The 22,796-nt window shown below is 43.4% G+C and overlaps 1 protein-coding gene across 1 annotated transcript in view; it reads left to right on the top strand.

The window, feature by feature from the left end:
• ttll5 (tubulin tyrosine ligase-like family, member 5) overlaps nucleotides 1–21,516 on the top strand; it is a gene marked incomplete at its 5' end in the record, with an annotated part of 44,255 nt that extends 22,739 nt beyond the window's left edge. The window contains 12 exons of the mRNA XM_079216617.1: nucleotides 18–273; nucleotides 1,366–1,483; nucleotides 1,911–2,057; nucleotides 2,147–2,238; nucleotides 2,380–2,528; nucleotides 2,814–3,410; nucleotides 3,495–3,682; nucleotides 5,719–5,858; nucleotides 12,121–12,319; nucleotides 15,236–15,426; nucleotides 18,656–18,738; nucleotides 21,363–21,516. Of these exons, the coding sequence (XP_079072743.1) occupies nucleotides 18–273; nucleotides 1,366–1,483; nucleotides 1,911–2,057; nucleotides 2,147–2,238; nucleotides 2,380–2,528; nucleotides 2,814–3,410; nucleotides 3,495–3,682; nucleotides 5,719–5,858; nucleotides 12,121–12,319; nucleotides 15,236–15,426; nucleotides 18,656–18,738; nucleotides 21,363–21,415 (2,213 nt within the window). The 3' untranslated portion in view covers nucleotides 21,416–21,516. The remainder of the gene's footprint in view (nucleotides 1–17; nucleotides 274–1,365; nucleotides 1,484–1,910; nucleotides 2,058–2,146; nucleotides 2,239–2,379; nucleotides 2,529–2,813; nucleotides 3,411–3,494; nucleotides 3,683–5,718; nucleotides 5,859–12,120; nucleotides 12,320–15,235; nucleotides 15,427–18,655; nucleotides 18,739–21,362) is intronic.
• Between the last annotated feature and the right edge of the window lie 1,280 nt (nucleotides 21,517–22,796).

The following is a 22,796-nucleotide window of genomic DNA, read 5'->3' as shown; positions in this document are numbered from 1 at the left end:
AATGCTGCATACCTCAGGGAAGGAATCCAAGGCCTCCCCGATGGAGAGCAGCAGTCAGGAGGGAGAGGACTGCGCTCAGGAGGAAAGGGAGGCGGTGAAACAAGCTCTTAAGTCAGCCTCACACAAGGCTTTGGTAACGGAGCAAAGAAAACAAGTGGCCACACAGCTGGAGCGCTGCCACAGCGAGGCTCTGTCCAGCTCAGAGGCAGCCACGCACAGCGCCGGGCCCAGAGTCAACCTGCTCAACATCCTTCAGCAGGGCTGGGACCTCAGGTCAGTCTGTGTGCTGGGCTGCTGCTCTCGTCTTCCTCCTGTTCTGTGTTTTCTTCTCCCTCCTTCCCTATGTAATAAATATGAAATGCACTAAGGCAGCTCCCACTCTAGTGTACCTATGTCACCATACCACCTACAGAATGTTCTGGTTGTAATCGTCATCACAGTAGATCTATTGTCTGTGACTTACGTATTGCTGCACTCAACACATGTTCTTGTTATTGTCCGTGTCAGAGAGTCTAATAGTCGACACACAACTTACACATTTGTATAGAAAATACATCATTCTACTATTTCATTTTTTTGTTTGTGTTATTATGGTATCTTCTTAGCTACTCTAACTAAAAGCATTAGGCCCATGATCTACCTGCAAGAAAGCTAGAATTCTAACCTATTCTGTGATAGCTACAGCTTGACTGTGTACTGAGTGAGAAGTGAAGGGAGTTATGGTAAGATGATATCAACATGTAATGCTTTCCAAATTGACTGAGTATGAAAAACATCTCCCCTTTTAATATATTCTTTCATCTAGATAAAGATACCGTATCCACATCATACCTCCTAAGTGCAACAAAGACTGCGGTCTGATGGTGATTTTAAAAGCGTGCCAGAGATTATAATTTGAGGAAGAATTACAATAACAAGTCTGAGTTTGTAAAAATTCCTCCGGGCTTGCCAGGACTGTGCATGGAGCAGCGAAATTATAGTACAGCATATCATTGTTTGTGTTTGACAGCTTTTTCCAAAACCTTTTTTTTTTTAATCTTCTGACAGTACTCCTTCCAAGTTCACGCAGGTCACAGAGAAAGTTTATCATTTTGATACCGTGCAAGACAAGATACATTGTGTTTCAACAAAGTTTGACTGAAAGTGATACATACCTGTTGTTGCTTTCCCTCTCTCTTTTCTTGAGAATATGTCAGCTCATGAATATATGAGTACTGCTTGTTCTTTCTGTTGTAACAGATGCATTAAAGAGGTCCTAGTAGAGGACCCAGTTGATGATGTTTACGAGCAACTGTTGCTCGGGCTTTCCTTTTCCATTGCTTTACCTCTGCAGTTCTTGATGATTTTCCTCTCGCTCCTCTCCAGTAAAGTGCAGGCCCGGATGGCCTTTTCCTCTTACCTGCAGCGAGTCCAGCAAAGACTGCTGGCAGAAAGCAGAGCAAATACCATCCCAGCCTGGCCAGACAAGGACAACGACCAAATGGTATAATGATAACCATTTTTTTATTCCCTTTTTTTTATAAATGGACATGCGTTGCCTCCTTTGTATGTTTAAACGTGCCAGATTTCCCCTTATTATTGTTCTGTTACTCATATGTGCCATGGCTGTAGCTGAAAATGTGTACGAGACATTTGTGGTCGCACTGAAGGAAAACGTGGTCTCTGTAGAAGTTAGCCTGATTGGAAAGTCTGCATTGTTCGGGCATACATCATCAACATCATCATCATCATCATCATCAGTGACCTCAAACCTTCGTGGAAAATCAATGTGAAAAAAAGTTGACCTCTATTGCTTTCTAAGCTTCAATGCTTTGAAAAGCTGTGAACCCTGAAAAGCGAACACACAAGTGCAGCAGCACGAATCAGAGGTTCAGGGAAGTGATAATGTAAATGGGTTTTTTTCTGCCCAGGAGCTGGTGATTCGCTTCCTGAGGAGAGCAGCCAGTAACCTTCAACAAGACATAAAGGTGGTCTTGCCCAGTCGACAGCTTCCACTCCAAGACCGCAGACGCATCCTGTCCCACCAGCTCGGAGAGTTTATCCACTGTTACAACAAGGTGCCTGTTCCCGGACTCCACAAATGTAATTTGGGAAATATTATGCATATTGCGTATACCTGCTGTCTTATTCTTTCCTATCTTCTCAGGAAACTGAACATGTGGTGAAAAAAACAGAGAACAGGGAAGAGGAGCATTGTGTTAACCCCAGTGTGTTTCAGGAGTACATCACAGCAGCAAAGTTAGTGAATTGGCGAGCCCACTGCCCTTTGTTCAGTACTTGGCTCTTTACTGTTACAACTTATACAGTATATGCTACTGACTGAAGAGTGGTCTCTATCTGCTATACACATGTATGTTCTGTCTTTTCTTTTTTCAACAGTGAAAGCGATCTGGAGGAAGTGCTGACATTCTACACACAGAAAAATAAATCAGCCACCGTTTTCCTCGGGACAAAACTCAGGAGTGTTATGAAAGACGGTCATGAAGTAAATGCCTTAAGAGATTCAGGCAACTGTGGGAACTCCAAAAGTGAGTTCCTCCCGCATGTTTCCCCCCCATATTTTTGTTACTGAAGGTCTGGTTTATGTTTAATATTTTATCATTCCAGCACAGTAAACAGGAATAGTTTAGATTTGTAACCCCCCCCCCCCCCCAAAAAAAAAAAGTGATAGGAAAAAGATTGAGTCATCTGGGGTGAAGAAAAGGTCAGCTTCAAACGATTAGGACTCGCAGGGGGAAAACAAATGTGTGTCAGAGCCGAGGAATGGCTAACTGATGATAAAAGAGCTCTGGCTTCTTTCCTCTCCTGAACAGCTCTGCCTGTGGCCAAAGAGGATTCCAGTGCTTCAGAGTCCTCGCTCTCCAGAGGGAAAGTCAGCTGTGACCCAAACATCAAGGCCAAGGAGAGTCAGCCCTCTGTCCGGACTGAAGCCCGACACGCAGCGGGTAGAACCTGTCAAATCCAGCCAGCGGTCCAGGCCTCCCAGCACGGCTCCAGCTTCCCCGTGACTTTAGACTGTACACATATTCACCTGAAGCACTGCCCCACAGCCCCGACGTCCCTACCTCTCCACTGCCCGCCGCCGCCGCCGCCGCTGCCGCCGCCGCCGCCTCTTCAGCCACCGTCCTATGCACAGTCCTTGGCTAAATCTCAGTTCTGCCATCCTGAGTCTCTCTCTGACCTTCCTGCATACACCCCGGCCCTCGTGGTCACACAGCCCCCGAGAGCAATGTGGACAGCTGTTTCCACTGGCTCTCACACAATCTGTACTGGTACATCCACCCAGGCGCTCAGGAGGATTCAGTCCTTTAACTCATCGACATCCAGCTCTGGAGCAGCAGCCTCTTCCATCCCGAGTGCCCCGCGCATCTATAAGCAGAAGCTCTCTCGACCTACCTCTGCAGGCCAAGGTAAACTCAGTACTTTACATTGCTGTTGGTTATCACATTCACTCCTGTTTGATCACATTAGCCTTCGGTTACTCTGTATGTCAGTAATCAGGAGGAGCAGTTCCAGTAAGCTGAAGTCCAACTCAGCCGGGACATTAAAGGAGTTAAACTCGCTGTCGGCCCAAGCCCAGTCTAACCAGCAGGCCTTCATCTCAGCCCTGCAGAATCTGGCTGACAAGCAGGTTGCTCGCCACTATGCCAGCTCCAGTCACATCAACCTGCTGACACAACACGTGAGTTCACTAGGTTTTTACCTCTTTGGCCCACTGAGCCAGCAGCTACTCCCACCGGGAGCACGGAGTTTCACTGTGCTCGAATAAGAAGCCATGTTGAGTTATTAAGCAACTGTAAAGTGATCTGTGTAGCGTTTCATGTACGGAAGAGGAATCCGGGGCCGCTGCAGTCGTCTCTCACTGTGAGGTCTCTGATTTTTCTCTTTGTTGATGCGTAAACCTGGCTCTGACCCCATGCTGATTGCCGGCATCTAGCTGCTCATTGGTTCAGCAGACCTGTTGGAGCCGCAGGGTCTGCTGCCTCGTACCGTGCACCTTCCTCCTTCAGTCCTCGGCTCGCCTGCAGTCTGTGGGCTGGGGTTGGTGTGGGGGTGGATCTGGAACTGGGGTTTGAAGCTGGCTGGCCTAAACAGTGGCGATGATCCGCATCAAGCCTTAGCTCTGTGTGAGGTCTCATTATCAGATGCACCATGGGGGAGTGATTTCTGTTGATACTTAACAAGCAGCCACTTTTTTTTGTGGTAATTGATGCTTATAAATAGAAGAATGTAGCAAATTGGCACTGAGCAGGGGAGCGGCAGCTCCATTGGCTCCATCACCACCTTCTCTTATATACCCCAAAGGTTTGTCATTCTGCGTGGGGAGCCCCTCAGCCTCTTCTCCCTCCTCTTCTTCTACCTCCTCTGCGTCACTGTTTTTTTTCTAACTTTATTTTTTGTGATGGCACCAGACCACACAGACTGCAGGTTTTATGGCTTCCTCTTGACTCTACATTATTCTGTCTGTCTAAACGGTGTTTGCTGTATTTCTTCTGAATAGTTAATCCTGGGCATGGCAGCAGTGTATTTTGTCGAGTGAAATAGTCCAGTCTTTTTCACTTTAAGGCTCAAAGTGCGCAGACTGTTTTTTTAGGACTCAGATTTTAAGTCATTAAATCTCTTGCTGAACTAAATGGAGAACGTTGTCAACACGAACAACACCCTGTTGCCCCAGTTGACCTCTGAGGTTTAGGTAACTACTCGCTCTCAAGCTGGCCAGAATGTATACAAAACAGAAACTGGAATTAAGTCAGGCATAGTCACCTTTAATAAAGTGAATATACTCCTGTGCTGAGATGTGTGAATATGAACCATTACAGTATGTGCATATGTGTTGGTCCAAAACACTATTATAAGACATTCTTGCAACACTGTGTCTCAGTTCGACAAGTTGGTGCACATGACCTTAGATGACGGGGTGTTCTGTGAATGATAAACACTGAACAATGGTAACTGTGCCTTATGTGGTAAAGATATGTTAATTATGGTAGATATATACACATTTTAATGGCTTATCATGATATATGATTTGTCCGAAAGCGTTGGCTTCCACATGTGTGTTTTAATCTCCTCAGTTTAGATCGCACAACTTGTAAGAATACGTCCAGTCTACCTTCATAAGTAACTTAGAGCTGAGGCTGTGTAGCACCATGCTGACACATTTTGTCACGTCGTACAAGGCCTGGCAGCATTACAATTTTCCCATTGGACTATTTAGTGCACAGGAGGAAATAAAGTAAATAAAACGCCACAGCAGGATAATTTATTCTCCCATTAGCTTTCACTGAACATAATTCCCAGGGTAGTACGGAGCAGCACAGAGGTGCAGTTGCCACAGTAGTCATAAACAGATTTTGGCTGGCGAGTCATGATATAGCTGATTCTGTCAAAGATGGAGAAGGGGGGGGGGGGGGGGGGGGGCGCCTGGATTTAGTGCTGAGCGGAGACTAGCTCTGCCATGTGCTGTGTGTACATTTCACAGAGAATAAAGTGGTCGATGCAGGGAGGAACACAATATGATTGCTTATTCATCACGCATTCCCATGTGCTTTAGATACTGGGATCAGTGAGGTGTTTGGTTGAAGGGACTTGACTTAACATTGATTTTTTCTTTTTTGTGAATACATACATCTTGTTAATACAGTGTGTGTGTACTGAAAATTATTTTGAATTGGTTTGATTTGAATGATCTGTTGAAGTTTTGTTCTCTTCCCACAGTTGACCAACCTGAACCTGGCAAACAGGATGCTGAGCAGAGAGAGCGTCACACTGAACCCTAAAGTGCGGCACCCTGCTGCTACAACCCAAGGGCCAGTGAAAGCTGTTCACTCCGGAACAGATCTATGTAGCAGCACTAGGTGAGTCCAACGACATCTGGCATATGCAGAGACTATTTCAGGGTTTTATAATAAATAAATAAAAAAGTAATACAGAACTGTGGGTGAAAACGGCATTTCCAAAATACCTTTTCAGCAGTACAACTTGGGATGCACCGATTTGATTGGATAGAGTTTCTTCCTCAACAAGTACAACTCAGTGCTTCTACCGTCAGTTACATTCACTTAAATGAAATGTAATTAGTGCTACAACAATCCCTGGCCTCATGTTATCTTTGATGAAAATGACTCCAATGGGCTTTGCACAGTGTGGATCGTTAAGATGGGACAATGGGAGCACTGGTATCAGATTGGTACTTGGAATCAGCAGACACCCTGAATTCAAGTATTTGAATCGGTATTGGGAGAGAAAAAGTTTGAACTGTGCAACCCTACGAACAACCATTGTCCATTTCTTGCAATTCTTTTTGCTTTATATAATCAGTAGCTCTTTACATTTCCTCCGTATTTTTCTCTTCACTTTCTAAGATGATCTACAGTATACAGAGATTTGGAGAACCTTGTTTATAGTAAACAGCAGAGTGGAAAGTGAGTTTTTGTCACAGGAGACACAGCAACTATGGGGTGTTTTGGGACAGACTTAATTTGAAAATAAATTGTAAATGAATTGTAAATAATCCGCTCTTCAATTAAAAGTCAGGGTATTTTTTTTTGTATAAAAACTGAAAACGTTACTTTGCACTTCATATATCAGATAGAGAATACATAAATTCGATGAAATACATACAAAAAAGGTTATTTCACTTGGACAGTAACTTACGCCATTGTTTCACTTCGCACAAACCAAACCTCTGCTCCGTTATAGGTGCTCCATTGCTCCTTATGGTCCAATTTCATCATTGTGCCCAAGTGCACTACTTATCCACCTCCCCTGAGGCAGCAGAGAATGAATAGTGTGCTACAGTCTCAATGGGGTTCACTGCCAAGGAAAACAACATCGCTCTCCTCTGACAGATGCTGCGCTGCTGTACACGAACACAGAAATTGCAGTTTGTATAAACTGCCATTCTTGTTTTCCTGGATATGTCATGAGGCTGAAAGAGTTAGAATACTATAGTTGGGTTGCTTTTATCATTCTTGGGATTGAAGTGTTTAAAAGACAGAAAAGCGTTTCACTTATCAAGTATTAATCACTTTGGACAAATCAATGTCCTGAGGATAGTCTGTGCAATCAACTTTACACAAGTCTTTACTGTGGACACTTAGATTGCGGTAGCCCATTTGGTCACACTCAATAGAATCTAAATGCTTTTTTAATGGTCTCTGATGAATTTTTAGATTGAAGATTGTTAGTCTTTGGAAAAGGATTGCGCAGCGCCAACACTCCTCTGGGCAGGTTAGTTCAATACGTGCCTGGAAATGGGCATTTTATTCTCTTTTTATTAGTGCTTTGTGGAGCTAAGTAACACTAGAATTGGCTGCTGAGTGTCGGGAGTGTGTGAAGCATGCTGGCAGCATGAAACATTGCGTTGGTGGGGTGGAGGCAGTGGTGAGGGGGCAATGTCAACACCCACAGAGTCTGTCTGCTCCAAGCTCTCGCCTCTGCAACCACTGACCCCCCCCATATCGCTCACCCCATATCTCACCCCTCTCCCATTGCTCTGAGGAGGGGAAGAAGAAAACAGAAGGAGAGAATATGATCACACAGCTGTATGGTACCAGGCCAGGATAATAAACCGGCTATTTGAAGGTGTAATTCATTGAGGGGTAAGCATATAGGGTCACTCCGCTTTATTTTTGTTCTTGATATGTGAGTGACAATGTCTCAGACAGCTTGGCCTTGATCTTGGACTGTTTTTCCAGTCCTGCCCTTCCTTATGTATCGAGCTGTCAGGGAATTCCAAGAATGTCTGCGGGCCTGTTCCCTTTTTAAAATGTTTTTATTTCCACAAACCAAGAAGAGAGATTTAATAGAAAGTATAATTTCACGGATAGCTTCATGCAGCTTTTATATATGATAGGGAGGAAACAGAAGTCACCTTTTGATCTCTCGTGCTTTAATTGGATCATACATTTATTCATCATTCCTTTTAAATATTTTGGCTTTTCTTGTACCGTTTTGGCATTTCATTCATCACAAAGTACATTTAAGTTCAGCTTTTCAGGTTAATAATTCATAGAGGGTGGAATATACAGACGCTTTTGTTCCAAATCTCTCCAGAAAATACACAGCTGTCTCTATCTTCCCATTTGTCACTGGCTTGCAATACAAAAGCTCTCTTGTACCCCAGTACTACCTGCCCTTGGTTTGGCGTTCACCTCTTATTGCAGTGAAATGTCTTTAATAAGATATTAGGATAAATTGCCTTGATTTCGCCTCGGAGCTGTTTCTTATAACACCGAATTTCCTGTGTCCCTTCCCCCCTACACTCGGGCCGATGGTTTGTGCCAAACATACTGAAACTGTTAAGCACACTGGCTCTTTAAGCAACCACAGGGGTGAAGTATGATGGGTTTCAAAGAGTAGCACGGCTCTTTGAAGTGCCGCTGCCAGGATCTACCAGGTATGCTTCATCAGCACTATTAGAGCTGCTGCCTCTCTGCAGTGTGCTGACAACCGGAGGGCTTGGAGCCATACTGCAGGTCTTCAAGCATCCACAGTAAGCTGGGCGATCATTTCCGGTGTTAGACCTCCTGAAACGTGTGTGATGATTTTCCATTCAACGTGTGAAATGATGTGTGCCGTGTAAAACACTCAGACAGTCAGACATTCTGACTACAGTCAAGAAGGCAATCTAAAAAAAACAAGCAGTTTGTTGTGTTTGGTTGCTTCTACACATTTTTCATACAGACAAGTTTCACAAAGTAGCCTCTCACTTATGGCTGATTGATCTTAGTTTTCAGTGATTTGGTTCGCTTTCACATTTGCGGTCTGAGTTCGGGATGAAGTGTATAGTATTTAGTCAGTAGCAGATCATGGTTGGTCCTCTCCACTTGTATCAGTCATGTGATATAATTTGCCTTGAGCTGCATTAGCACCCTGCCCACAAAAAAAGTCTCCTTATTTTCTTCTCACTGTACGTACAAATGACCGCAAACCTATTTCCTCTGCAGTGTTCACTTCAGCACAACTAGAACTGGGAAATACCACAACCCTGCTTATGCTGGGTATTTTTAGTTCTGTTCAATACTTTGTTAGATTGATGTTTGACTTGGTCGGATTTTGTAAGAACAAACCATTCCAAAGGATTTTATGGCAGGCCATTTGCTGAACCAACAACCCAACTAATCAGAAAAGCTCTGCTGAAAATGTAAAACATATCTGAAGGAGGTTAGTTTGATGTCTCTCTTTCTTGAATTGAAAAGAAGAGAAGTTTTTATTTGCAATTATTAGAGCCAGATGTGGTAATAGGAGGAAGAACCTATCCTAAGTAAGAGGTGAAATTACAGTGAATGAATGGATTGAGGCAGCAGATATATACACCTCTCAGGTTGCCAACAGATCAGGACTGAGTCGCACCAGTCTTTGTAGTTACTATTAGTTTTAAACTACCAATTTACTTAGCCACAGACAAAAATGTCTTTTGTGTTTTATCTGTGTATGTGTAAATTGGTTGCAAGGACACATCTGTAGTGCCATCATCCAATCAAAAGTCATCAGTAAACAGGAAGTCACTGCAGCATCACCAGCTGTAACATCATTTACAAATACAATAATTTTGTACAGCGCACATAAAAAGAATAAGGTGTGTTCTTAAGTTAATCAATGTCATCTTTATCAAACATGACATTTTTAGACTCAAACCTACAGTGTCTTTGCCTTTGAGTTTCCCCTGGGCTCCTTTGAGAATAACATCTAGTTTACATCAGTCCGTGTTCCAGATGTCAGGATATTCTAGGTTTTACTAAAGCTGTATTTTGGAACAGACCACTGGTAGTTTCAGGATCTTATATTCCTCCCCACTGCTTTAGCTAAAGCATCAGCACCCATGTCTAAACTGCTGCAAGAACAAATGCCGTACAAGTCATTTTTTTAATATGTTAAGGACAGTTCTGTTAAGTGTCATGTTGTAGCAATAAAACAAGGCAAACAATCAACTGAGTAATGGCTGGAAATACCCTCACAGTCTTGAGGCAGCTGATGTTTACACTGACCAGACAAGGCTTTGAGATACTGTGGCATGATGTCATCTCAGACCGTCTATTTTCCCACATTCACACATAGTTAGATTGATGCCGCACATGTGCTTAACTTGCACTGCTGTGTTGTTCGACAGGAAGTCATATCAGCATATTAAAAGATGGCGATCCCAGCGGGGAGTAAACTGACACCATCGAGCAGTAGTCCAGCAGGGAGGGAGGTCCCAGGATGTTGGAGCCCCCGTACACTGCACTAGTGATGAGAAACTCAGCTGTAAAACTGCTCTTCTCTCCCGCCTGTCCTTGCATGGCTGGGCTTAAACTCATGGTGATTCTGCTGTATGTCTCCCGTGGTGTTGTGTTGACAATCCCTGTTCTCCTTGGGGCCCTTCTGCAACATTGTAGTCACGGAAAGCCAGAGATCTTGACCGGAGAAATGGCCTGTTTTAGATACGCTAATAAACTGGTAGCGCTGAAGGTCCCTGTGGTCCAGTGTGCAAACGGCAGCCAAGCTAAAGGAAATGACTGTTGTAAACAAAGAACCCGTTTTTGTTTTGTCTCCTGGCGTTGTAGAATCTCTGGCCTTGCGAGGTTCACAGACCAGCCTTTGTTTCCAGAAGCTAAAAAAAAATGAAATTGGCCCGTGGTCACGCCAGTTGTTTTTGCAATATACGTATGTGCCATTATGTTCACATGAGTTTAAGATGCCCCGTGACACACAGGGCAGGAATATGTTTTCACTTGAGCGACACAAGATTATTATCCCACAGTGTGTATTGTTCAAGGTTAATTGAATTCTAATTTTAGAGTGGCTCTAAATATACAGCAGCTATATACAGTGTTTCCTTTTACTCTAGACTCATGGACAAATGTTATTGCATGCAATGGGAGGAATTAACAAGAATTTCTTTTGTGATTATGACCCCCAGGGATCCCATTTCTTCAACTGTTCTTGTATCGCTCTCCGTTTTCTCGTTCGATTTTCCCGTCACAGCTCCCAATAGTTCTGCTCTTTATGGCATTTTTTTGTCTGTACCCCCCAGACTCAACGTAGACTCAATTTAAGCATGTCTGAAGGGGAGGATCGCCTCATTGCTTTAACAGGGGCCAAAATAGAAAAAAAAGAAGGCTGAAACAGGCTTAGTTTTAATGACAGATAATCCAGTTACAAACTCGTGCAACTCGTCAAAAGGTTTGCTTTCCAGGTTGTGGCTTTGTGATGTGAATGGAACGTGAAGCTCGGGGAGCACTGAGGCAAAGAGGAAAGGTTTTTAGTTCAGCCTGTGTTTGCCGCAGGCTCGCCCTCTACTTTGACTCTGATCTGCACACTTTGACTTGAGGCTTCTGTGGGCCCAGCAGCTACAGACCGGGACTCTGTCAGCTGTCTTGTGTTTTTTACTTCATGCCCGTGGTGTTGCAACTCAACATGTGGCGGGAAATGGGTTAGCTAATTAGATACTGCGACATCTCTGCTTTGATTGGATGGGAAAATAACTGACAAGGACAAGATGGTAGCAAATACTGTGGTATTATGGCGCATTATTGAGCCATTTAAACTTGCACCATCTTGCAATTTTGCCGGTAATTGTTAGCTATTAAGATGGGTCAGTAGTACGTCAGAAGTTTAATCATTCCGAGGACCACCTTCCCTAATAGATAAGAAAATAAATATGCTGTTTACCCTCACCCATCACTGCCTGCCATTTTGAATCAAATACATGTAATGTATTCAGGTTAATATTTCTTCACCACACACTTTGGAGCTTTTACTGGCACAGGGTTTTCTCACACATCACTTTTTCCATTTAGTGTCACTGAGGGAATGTTAGCTAGCTAACAGTGACAAAACACATGTGTCTCTCGCTGATGATGTGTTGTGATTGCTGTGTAAGTATTCAAAATTAACTGGTCATAGAAATTATGCTTTTGGAGTTTAAGTTTGTTTTATTAATCTTTAATACCCTTTTCTTTTCCACCACGAGGGGAAACCTTCATACTGTAGACGCAAGCTGATTGTGTACTGTACCGACGTAGCATTGACTGCAAAGCAACACAGTTTGCATGAATCTGAAGCAAAAGTCGGTGTATGCTTTTTTTTTTTGTTCATTCTTTTCACTGACCTCTTTTATTTGTGCTCTCCAAGCCACAGGCCCCTGAAGCACGAGGAGGGTCTCAGGGATGATCCGATGCACAGTGCCTATAGCTTGGTGACAGGGGCGAACCCCCAGCAGCGCTACCAGCCCACCCAAGAGAGCTACCAGCTTCAGTTTGCGATACAGAAACTACAACAGCAAAGACTTCAGTCTCGGCAATTTACGGACCAAAGCCATTGCAGACACCAGGTATATAGGAGCTTTTGGTTTGTTTCCCCCCAGTATTTCATTTCAACAGCATCATCTTACTGGGATCTGTTGTCAAATCTATTTGTTCCCTCAAAACACTCCTTTTTTGATTCATTGAATTCGGGTTGAGCAAAAGAGTTGATAAATTACTTGTTTGGCTTCTTTTGTTTTTGTTTGATGCTGCAAATTATTGGAATAGAGGAACACAGAACATGTTTGAAGCTGTAGTTCAGGAAAACTCTCATATTTGTGTCTGTTCAGGATATTCCCTTTAAGCACTGCACCTTCCATAGTAGTGCAACAAATACACCCACATCAACAGGGGAAGCTTCCATGTTCGCCTTTTCAAAGCTGTTCTGAGATTCTCTTTCCAAACCACTGAACAAAACGGTGTTCAGTGGCCTCAACAGAAGCTCATTCCTGGAGAGCCAAACATGACTCCTCACTCCAAGATTACATTGTTTGGCTGATTGACTCTGCTAGGTTTATATTGGAAGGTGAGTAATCAAGGAATGCTGCCCAGGAGGGCACCAGAGAGGCCCTGGTACAAAGTCCATATGAGTACATCATTGTATTCCAATTACAACACAAATACAATTTTCTCAGCAGTAGTAATGTAGCAACAAAAAAACGTTTAGTTACGCCTGACTGGCTGTGACAGATGTGATTTTGCTGTTTTTAGAGGGAGATTAGAAAGGTCTACAGGTCATGGCCTTTTTTTGCGCGGCATCATTTTTTGTTTCGAGAAAAAAGACAGGCCCTCTTGTTTTTCTGTACAATTGCTTTGAAAGAGGATCTTAAACAGAAGAGTTTATTCATTTTCAAAATGATTTCGTAATTATCTATGGATGCATATAAATGGAGACAGGAGAGTGTCATGGGACAGATTCTAGGTTGGAATGATTGGATGCACCCGCTTTTTCCCAATCTGCCCAGAGTAATGCAGTAGTGCACTTAGTTGGGCCTTAATTAATGCAATTAAGGAGATATTTATTTTGGCTTGGTCGGACAGCCTCACGCAATCCCATCATATCCTGCATGTGCTCTTTATAATAGAGCCATCCTCACAAACTGAGCTCATAGGAAGGCTGACTCTGGATATCATTGTCTCACCATTAAATCAGACCTCCCTCCCTAAAAGTCCCTGCCATCCCTTCGTTCCACCCACATGGATCTCTCTGCCAGTCTGACCTCGCAATGTGTGTCTTTGATTGGTCCAGGAATTAGGACTTCACATTCCTTATCTCACCTTGCTGGTTTCCTGGTTAAATGAATTGATCATTTCGGATTCATTGAAGACACTAAGGCAGTGCTTTGCCTAGTGCCCATGTCCATGTGTGAGCGTGTACTTCTGCGAGAAGAGAAAGAGACAGGGGGCTGTTCCGGCGCTCCAGTCCACGTTCCAGTTGCTGGGTGCAGACTGCGCGGCTCCTCCACAGGCTTGGCTCCGAGCCACCTGGCAGCCAAAGAAAGGTGGCCTTCCTGGTCCCGCTCAAACGGAATTGCGACCGTAGGCCTCGCAAACCTGGAAACTCAGCTTCTCATTTATCAACACACAAATTACATCAGATATTCCGTGTCACACTGCCGGCCCTTTGAACGGCTGCACTGTGAAGCTGGAAAACCATTAGCTTGTTAGATAGCCGTATAAAGCTGCAGAGAAAATAGCATTGACGTGACATGTGGAAGGAATGTATGCAAAGCATTCACCAGCACTGCAAGGACACAGTGAAATGTAGCTCTAAATTATTATGTCAAAAAGAAAATGGCATTTCCCCCCTTCCCATGACTTTGAAGAGATCTTGTACAAACAAATAAATAATGTGAAGAATTTGCTTTTTAGTGCAGCCAACTGCAAAAAAGGTCTTGTTTTGATACTGGATGGCATTTCATTTATATCTGCACTAGTTCATGTCAAGCATTTTGATATTTCACCTAAATGGCCAAAGAATAAAACATTTTCCCATGACTGACCTATTCTAAATGTGTTTTCTTGTCCTACTCTCTATGTGGAATTGGTTCACCTACACGTTGAGAATATCCTAGAATTTCAACATCATTTTGATTATGTTTGACCTCATACCTTTGCCAGAGTATTCTATTTTGTATTGCCCTCTGCTAAGTACTTAGAATTTGTTAAGAATATAGAAAATAGAAACATTTTGATGATTAAATGTTTTAAAATGGTTAATTCTTATTACAAATGATTTTTCTTTTTTTTTTTACAGTCCCTTGATAATGCTTTGTGAGATCATAGTAATTCAAGTTAAATTTCCAAGTATCACACCCATCATCAGAATACAGATCAGTTGACAATCAAACACAGATTTATGGTATTTGGCATTTATTTATTTAGCTCCATATTAAAATGAGTAACAACCCTAAGATGGATCCATGTGGCACAGCACGGTTGTCAGCGCCCAGATCTTTAATAATGTTAAAAATGTTAAAAATAAATCTAGATAGAAGTTGTTAAGAAGCGTTTTACTGTGACCTTCTTTTAGGGACTTGGCTCTAACGGTGCTGAGAGCCACGTCGCTATTGGAGACTTTGTTTTTATGGCATCTCAGTTGTTGTAAGCTGTATTTTAAGACATCGCTCACATCCACAGAGGTACAAGAAACAATCAGGAGGTTTTGGGATCACTTCAGGAATTCATCTAGCTCCAGCAACTTTGGTTCAAAGGCATTTGCTGGCCTGGAATCTGTATCAACAAACTTTTAAGCAGGGCATTAGCTGATCTAAGCAATGCTTTGTCCCATTGTGATAATGGTTGATCGATGAGTAGTCATTGTTAGTGGCTGCTCCTACAGTACTGACAGCCTTATAATGCCTGTCCTTAAGGGTTAAACTATGATTGTAAAAGTACATCCAGTGCCTCAACCTTAAATAACAGTTGTTTTTCTTGTTTCTTAGGCTCAATTTCCAGACCACACAAGTACTTCACACACCCAGGCTCCCAAAAACTCACCCGGCTGCCCTCCGCCCAGCTTTCATCTCCGGTCAAAACACAGTCAAACCTGTGTTAGTCCTGTTCTCGCCCCAAAGCCACCCAGCAGTGCCAGAGAGGGACAGATCAGGAAAACAGTGACAAAGCGCCTCATCAAGTAAGACCAGCCTGCCAACTGAATGCATGGAGTCCTGATTTACTTCTTTCTGACTCCTGATGACAATTAAATCCAATAAAGCTGAGAGTTAAAAAAAAAAAAAGTCGCTAATTTATAGTACATTCAGTGCCTGCAGAAGGTTGGCATTGATTGGCCGCCGCTTGTGGATTGAGACAAAGTGCATGGCATTGGGGAGGTCAAGGGGATCTGGCTCATGCTAATGAGAGTTATATGTGTGGAGTGCTCCCAGTCTTTTGGCCACAGGGTGTATCTGCCTGTTGAGTAAACAACCTCATCACAGGCCTGATTTCTGCCTTTACCGTAAACAGAACGGGGTTAAGTGGAAGGGCCCCGGGCTTCGAGGGCCGTTTAATTTCTGTTTGGTTTGGAGATAAGCTGAAGAGCACAGGAGGGAAAATAAAAGGAGAGGAGGGAAATAGGGCTGAACTGCCGGCTATTTCCCTCATTTACTTTATGACTTTATTCCTGCAACATCTGGCCAAATTACACATCAACAGCAAACCTTTGTGATCAGGGCTGATGTTTTGTTTGCAGTTGCTCTTTACACAATGTGTAAGACAAGAAGACACACCAACTGGATTGAAACACAAAACTGTCCATTTGTCTGTTTGACTTAATTCATATATTGCAACTGTGCAGGTCTCCTGACAATCTAAGCATTAGAGTTTGAGAGTAGCAGGGTTCATACGTTCAGGCATCTTACTTGACTGGACAAACTGTAGCTGGCTAGCAAAGAGTTAAGAGGACAGGGCTGCAGCGCAGGGGTTGTGGAATAGGTTTGGGCAGCTGGGTAGGTGCTGTGTTTGCTCCTGTGTGTGTGTGTCTTCCTCGCAGTTGCTGTGTTTACCCTCTGCATGTGGAATTCCAGAGCCCCCTCACACTCTCCTCTGTCCTGCATTTTTGTGGTCGACCAGTGTGACAGGGGAGAGTGTGGGAAAAACGGAAGCTTCAGCACCAAAAATGCACCGATGGAAACAATGGATAACAAAAAAAAAAGAATAAAGAAAGGGGAAAAGGAAGAATGACAGCGAAAAGTGAACTCATCCAGAAGAAATTAGATGATTGTTTGCAGAAAATAGGGGGATAATAAATTGCTTCCCTTTATTTCCAGTGCTCATTTTAGGGGCAACTCAATATCTCTGTTATTGAGGCACATCTGAAATGCATCCCAGTGTAAACCTAAGCTCCTCCAACTTATAATAGAATCGCTCTGCTGGGTGTATTCAAACAGTTGACGGTTATCCAGCCCTCCAAACACCTTCCTCTAGCCAGCTGTTGAATTGTGAAACTGTTGCTTGATACAAATTTACCAGCACTGGCCTCGCATGGTTCTCCCATGAGTAATACACCGCTGATGATCACTGACAGCTTTTAGTTGAATCTGTTTATCAGAATCACATTTGGTTTTTATACTTGTGTAGGAAAGGAAGTGGAGCGAAGTCAATGCAGCCAAATGATTTCCTCCGTATGGAGACAAAATCCTACAATAGTGCTATCCAATCAACTTCTGCTGAATCTGCTGACATGCGTCCAGCGGTTGAAGTGAGTGATTAGTCAGCATTCGGTTTTAATTGAAGATTAAAAGATGCTGAATAGACCTTGGCAAAGAGTGGCAATGTCTTTCTCTACTAATATGCATTACACTTGCTTGAAGCGAATGTGCTTCATGTTGGTATCTACTTAGCAGGGCAGGGCCGGGCTCTCTGGTCTATCAACATACCACAGCTGCCAGCTCGAGGGGCTGCAAGGACTCAAAGTGGTATGACTTCAGTGAAGGCTTTGAAAGGAGCAATTTGTAACACAAATAAATGAGCCTGTTTGGTATTTTGTTTGTGAGGTTTGGCTAGACGCAGCTGTAACTACGGAAACCCGGGCTGTCGTGTGGCATTACTAATAGGGTGACAATTACAGCACCACCATTAATGTCAGCCTTGCTGCTGCTTTCACTCCCTATTAATCAGCCACAACAGTAGTTATTTTCACAGGATACTGTATACACACAGAAGCTGCCAAAAGTGTGTTTATGGTTAAACTTTATCCCCTTTGGTCAACCTGAATAACATTAAGACATGCGAGTTACCTGAATGCATAAAAAGCAGCACGTCGGCTATGTTTACATAAGGACTTCATGCTCTCTATGAGTAGTGTGAAGTATTCTTTTGCTTGAGGTTCATATTTCATCAGTGCATACTGCAAGTTCAGATTTTGTTCTCACCTCCAGTGTTTCTGGCTGCTGCCTGCCTCTTGAAGTGACAGAGTGAGAGACTGTTGACAAAGAGAGTGATGTGAAAAACCCAGAGGTCAAGTTTTTTTTTCTCCCCCTTTCAATATGAAAGGGGTTGCTTCCTGTCGAGGTATGCCACGTTTAAAGTGGGCCAGTTCTATTTGTGGTTGTGTAATGGTATGAAAGAACAACTGTGCAGTCCCTTACAAGGAGGCAGTGTGTACCCTCATTACCTTGTTAATGCTCCTTTGGCAAGCTGCTGTTATGGGGCGAGAGGTTAATGCCAGCTAAGCTTTATTTATTGTTCCCCCTAAAAAATGCTTAACAGATTTAATATATAAGGTTACAGGCGGGTGTGCTCCTGCTCTACACTTCACCGGTTCTTATAATGGTTTATTCTTTGAAAACACTGTATTTGCTGTCTGATTATTTGGGGGAAAGAAAGCCTATATTATTCCCTATCTATGATCTCCAGACTCCTGTATCCCTGTGAGATAAATATACACTGTACTGACTATTCACCCTATAAGAAAGACAATGTATACGCCTTCTGTGTCTATAGCCATTGTCCTCAGCTGCACATAGTCAGCAAACACCAGAACAATCTTGTGAAAATCACATCACCCGGGACAAGGAGCAGGAATTTGGCCTCTTCTTGTCACCATAGATCATGAGAGGCACTCAGCAAACACTTCACCTCAACTAGCCTCCAATGGCTACACACACACACACACACACACCATTTGAAACTGACTCCACGTCTCTCCTATCGGAATATGACTCATCAGACACCTAAGCTCACAAGTTGCCACAAACAGTTTTCAGCTGTTATTAATTTATTTGGATATTGAGCTCTAAGTGGGACAATGCATTGGGCCTTGAGTTGAGCGTTGCTTTTCAGATACAGTTTGTCATCGTATGTATGACACCTTGGCGACTGATCTTTTTGGCCATCACTGTCACTTATTGTCTCTTAATTAACAGGCAGACGTCCGCGGAGTGTTCAGCCAGTGGAAGCTCGCCCAGCGGCCAGCATGTGGTCTACGAAGCCATCTGTGGTCAAACAGGTGGGTCTGATGCTGCAGTTCTACACACGCTTCGTACCGAGCTGTAACTTGGCCCGTTGGCGCCGTCGTCCTCGGGCCGGGGGAAGTTATGCCCTCTCGATGCCAGTGTCCGTGATTACAGCCAGGCATAGTGGACATTCCCCATGGAGGACTGATAAACACCACTGGATATTTTTAGCCAGCTCCTGACTGCATAGTGGTGTGTAGCACATGTGAATGTATTCTGACCACTGTAAAAGATAACTATACTGTCATAATGATAAATAATGAACATGTAATTACAACCTTTTTGGAATAGTACAAGTGAGGTTTCATTGGCTATGATGTCATATTACTTGTGTAGTAACTCTCTTTAAAGTTTATGACAGAAGCAGCCAGATCATAAACAAACTCTCTAGTGCTGTAATTTGCCATTTGATCATATTTTTCTGTATTGGTAGAGTAGAGGTCAGATTACTGCTTAAAAAGATAAAGAGCCATAGCAGGGATGACATCTTTCTTTTGTAATGAGATCCAGGGATGGGAAAAGTTTGAGTATTCCCATTCCCATCTGTTGGTCATTCCGTAATCACTGTCTGTCCGCCAAAAGGGCCGTCCACTTGTACCCCAGAAATCACACGGAGAGAATGAAAAATGTAGCTCAGTCTTTGCTAAGTGTATTATGAGTAATGCACTGCAATTGTGGTTGCATGCACTCACGTGTGCTCTGTCATCCTGCCCTATTTCCACAACTCTTTCCATCCTGAGCGAAGTGTTGAGCTTATTGCAGTAACAGTGATATTAACCAGTTTGCGCTGATGCACACATCTGTTTGCCTGATCAAGAGCTTTTTTTTCCATAGACCCCACTATACATTAGCATTAGCAAATCATACCATTCATCACATCACGTGTATCTCGCAGTCAAGCTGACCCAGAAATCAGCTTGTCGGAAAAAAACACAGTAGCAGTGCACCACCCTGTGCACCCCCCCCCCCAAAAAAAAAAATCCAGTGCGTGTGTCTGCGACCAGAACACTTCTTTTCATTCTTCGTCTTCCCCCCAAACTATGAAGGCTGGCTTAAGTTAACAAACATCTTATAAACTCATCAATTACTGTAACTGGATCCGTTGGGAGAAGCTTCTGAATTTCATGAATGCATTTTTTCCGTCGTTCGGGGCTTAAAGGGTTGGGGAGATGCTTCGCTCTTAGCAAAAGAAAAAAAACGTCTGAACAAAAAATAAAAAAAAAACGGTACCAAAACCAGCTAGCCAGGCAGGTTAAACCATGCTTTTAGACTGGGACTGGGCCTAGAACAGACACTCGGCGGGGTGTGTGGGAGGCAGGAGGGTGTTATTAGAGGGGGAGCAGCCTTTGTGGAGCTTAGGAGTGCGTCAGGTCTTTCTGTCTGCCCAGTGTACCTTTGTAGCGAGATGACTGAGCTCCCCTGATTGACTCTGACAGGGAGTTAGAGCGGGTCCAAACGGAGAGCATTCTCTATGATCAGCTGTCAACCGTCATTAATCACACCCTCTTTTTATCTCTCTCTTGTGCACTCTCATAATCTCTTCCTCTCTTTGCTCATACAACTCTCCCTTTATCCTCTGAAAACTCGTCCTGCTCACTCACCCCGTTCCCCTTTTCCTTCCCCACTTCTTCTGTGTTCATTTTTGACATGAGATGAAGGGAGGGTTTTTGACGAGGACCTATCATAGCTTACAAACCTAGATTATATCGACCACATGTGTTTTACAATGCTTCCCTTGAAGTTCTCAGGGCTCCACAGCTGGTGACTGGGGAGATTTATTGCTTTCAGTTTAAGAAGGAAATGAATGCTGCACTTGTGCCATTTTAATGGGAGTCTGATCATGTCAGGACGAATAGCTTAGGCCTCTCTCTATCAAAATAAGACTGTGTGGTGCCCTGTTGAGAAAGGAAAGTAGTTATTGGCCGTCATCCACTTCTTATATGTATTATGTAAGTTGTTGGATGTTTGATTCAAAGCGGTACTGTTGAATATTTATGGAAGGGAACTGATTATGCTGTTGTTCTGTGCCACTTGTTTGACCGACTGTTGACATCGTTTCTTCCCTCATTTTTAGCTTGAAGTGTCATTTGGAGAGGGACATGCTGGACACAATATTGTCCCCTTGATCTTTTCTTTTGCTGAGCTGCAAGAAGCAACTTCCAGCGGTCATGTCATCAGATTGGAAGTCAGGGAGATGTTTTCGCGTTCCAGTTAGCAAGGCCCCACGATGTAAAAGAGCACCAAAATAAACAGAGTGTGCCGAGAGGGAATGAAAGGAAATACTGTTTGGGAGCACAAACACGGCAGCTCTAACTGTACTTGGCTCGCCTTTTCTACTGGAGGCCCCGAGCCAGCAGATAGGCTGAGTAGCGAGGGCTGAGGATGAAGGGACAGTCAGACAAAAGGCCGAGCACTGAGATGACAGAGCAGATCCGCCGGTAAGCACCTTGACCAAAAGTTTAAAAGATCAACAAAACATTCACCGGGAGTGCACTTTCTAGAAGGAATACTCTTTCAGGGTTAACCATAACATTTGAGGCTGTGCACACAGGGGAAACCTTGTACTACCGTCCTATCTCTTTTTATATTAATTTGACTCTCATCTATTGCTTCCCAGGTCTTTCTGTGTACCGCAATCTGTTCCAGGGCCAGGAGCCTGGTCACAGATGACATGAAAGCGGCCAGCGGCACGTCCCGCCCCTCTGCTGGCCTGACAGGTGTCTCTGCATGTAACTACATCCTCAGAGAGGTGTATTCTGGGAAAGGACAACAGCAACAGATGGAAGTATCTGAGACATCAAACAGGGCCCTATTCATTTCTCTGTGATACAGCCACAGACTTGCAAGAGGATAGTCTTCCAGGCCAGGAATGCCCAGCTTTGATGCAGGTTGGGATTTTATTTGCTCAGCTCAACATTAGTCGGGCCTTTTCAGCTCCTTCACCCCCCCCCCCCCCCCCCTCACCCCCTTTGGCTACTCTCATACATCCCAGCAGTTGTCCGCCCTCATTCTCTCCGTGCTACTGATACCGCAGAAAGATTTTACTGACAGATAGCCTTCAGCAGATGGTTCTTCAATGCACCAGTGGCATTTTAACTACAGGAGTCAACCTTTTATTCTTTGCTCATGCAATAGCGTGCGCACAGCTCGCCATTCTTGGAGATGTTATCTTCCTAAAAAGTTATACAAACAGACAAGCATGCAGAGAAGCTTCTTTCATGAGACGGCTCCGGCATTAGACGCTCCAACTCCTGGTCCTTGTTTCAAGACAAGTTGTTGCCAAATCATACACGATGGCCATTGCCTAAGGATGTGTTGAAGCATAGCATCCTCTGCTTGTCGGCTTAAAAAAAAAAAGGAGCTCAAATACGACCTCAAATCCTGCCTTGTTCCTCGTTTACAAGGATGATGTCACAATGTTGCTGGGATGTTTAAGTTTTGTATCAAGATTATTGTGAGTATTCTTGTCAAAGATGTTGATGTTGTTTTCCTTAGATGGACCAAATTTAATATTTTTGTAAACTAAATAAGTGAATTATTGTGATTGCATCAGTATTTATATACTGTACATTGTCCACCGAACGCCATTTCTGTAGCTCAAGGCATAACATATAGAGGAGTTATGGTTATGCACAGCATTGCCTACAATGAAGATCAATATTGCACTCAGACCAATACCGTGTGGATATTCTGTTGCTTGTGACCGTTTAGCGAGTTAACTCAGGGTGTGTTAATAGAATAAAACATTTGTGTTGCATATCAGAAGATTCAACATATGTTTGTGATGACTTTGTCAGCAATACTTGAATGTCATGCATGTTTTTGTCATATCAACTGATGATTATTATCATAGTGATTTTGTACAGTAGTTTTCAATGCAGTACAACAGAACTGGTTTTAATACTATTGATAGTATTGTAGCGATTGATGTTAAACGTAATGTTGTTGATTTACTACGACTTTACTACGCCAGTGCATGATGTGTTACAAAAATCCAACAGTGGAATCAAAATCAATGTGTATACTCTCCTTTGGTGATACAAAGTTGTTT

The sequence above is a fragment of the Taurulus bubalis genome (assembly GCF_910589615.1).
Source record: "Taurulus bubalis genome assembly, chromosome: 1".
Lineage (NCBI taxonomy): Eukaryota > Metazoa > Chordata > Actinopteri > Perciformes > Cottidae > Taurulus > Taurulus bubalis.
The sequence above is the reverse complement of the archived record's forward strand: the minus strand, read 5'-3'. Positions and strand labels throughout refer to the sequence as shown.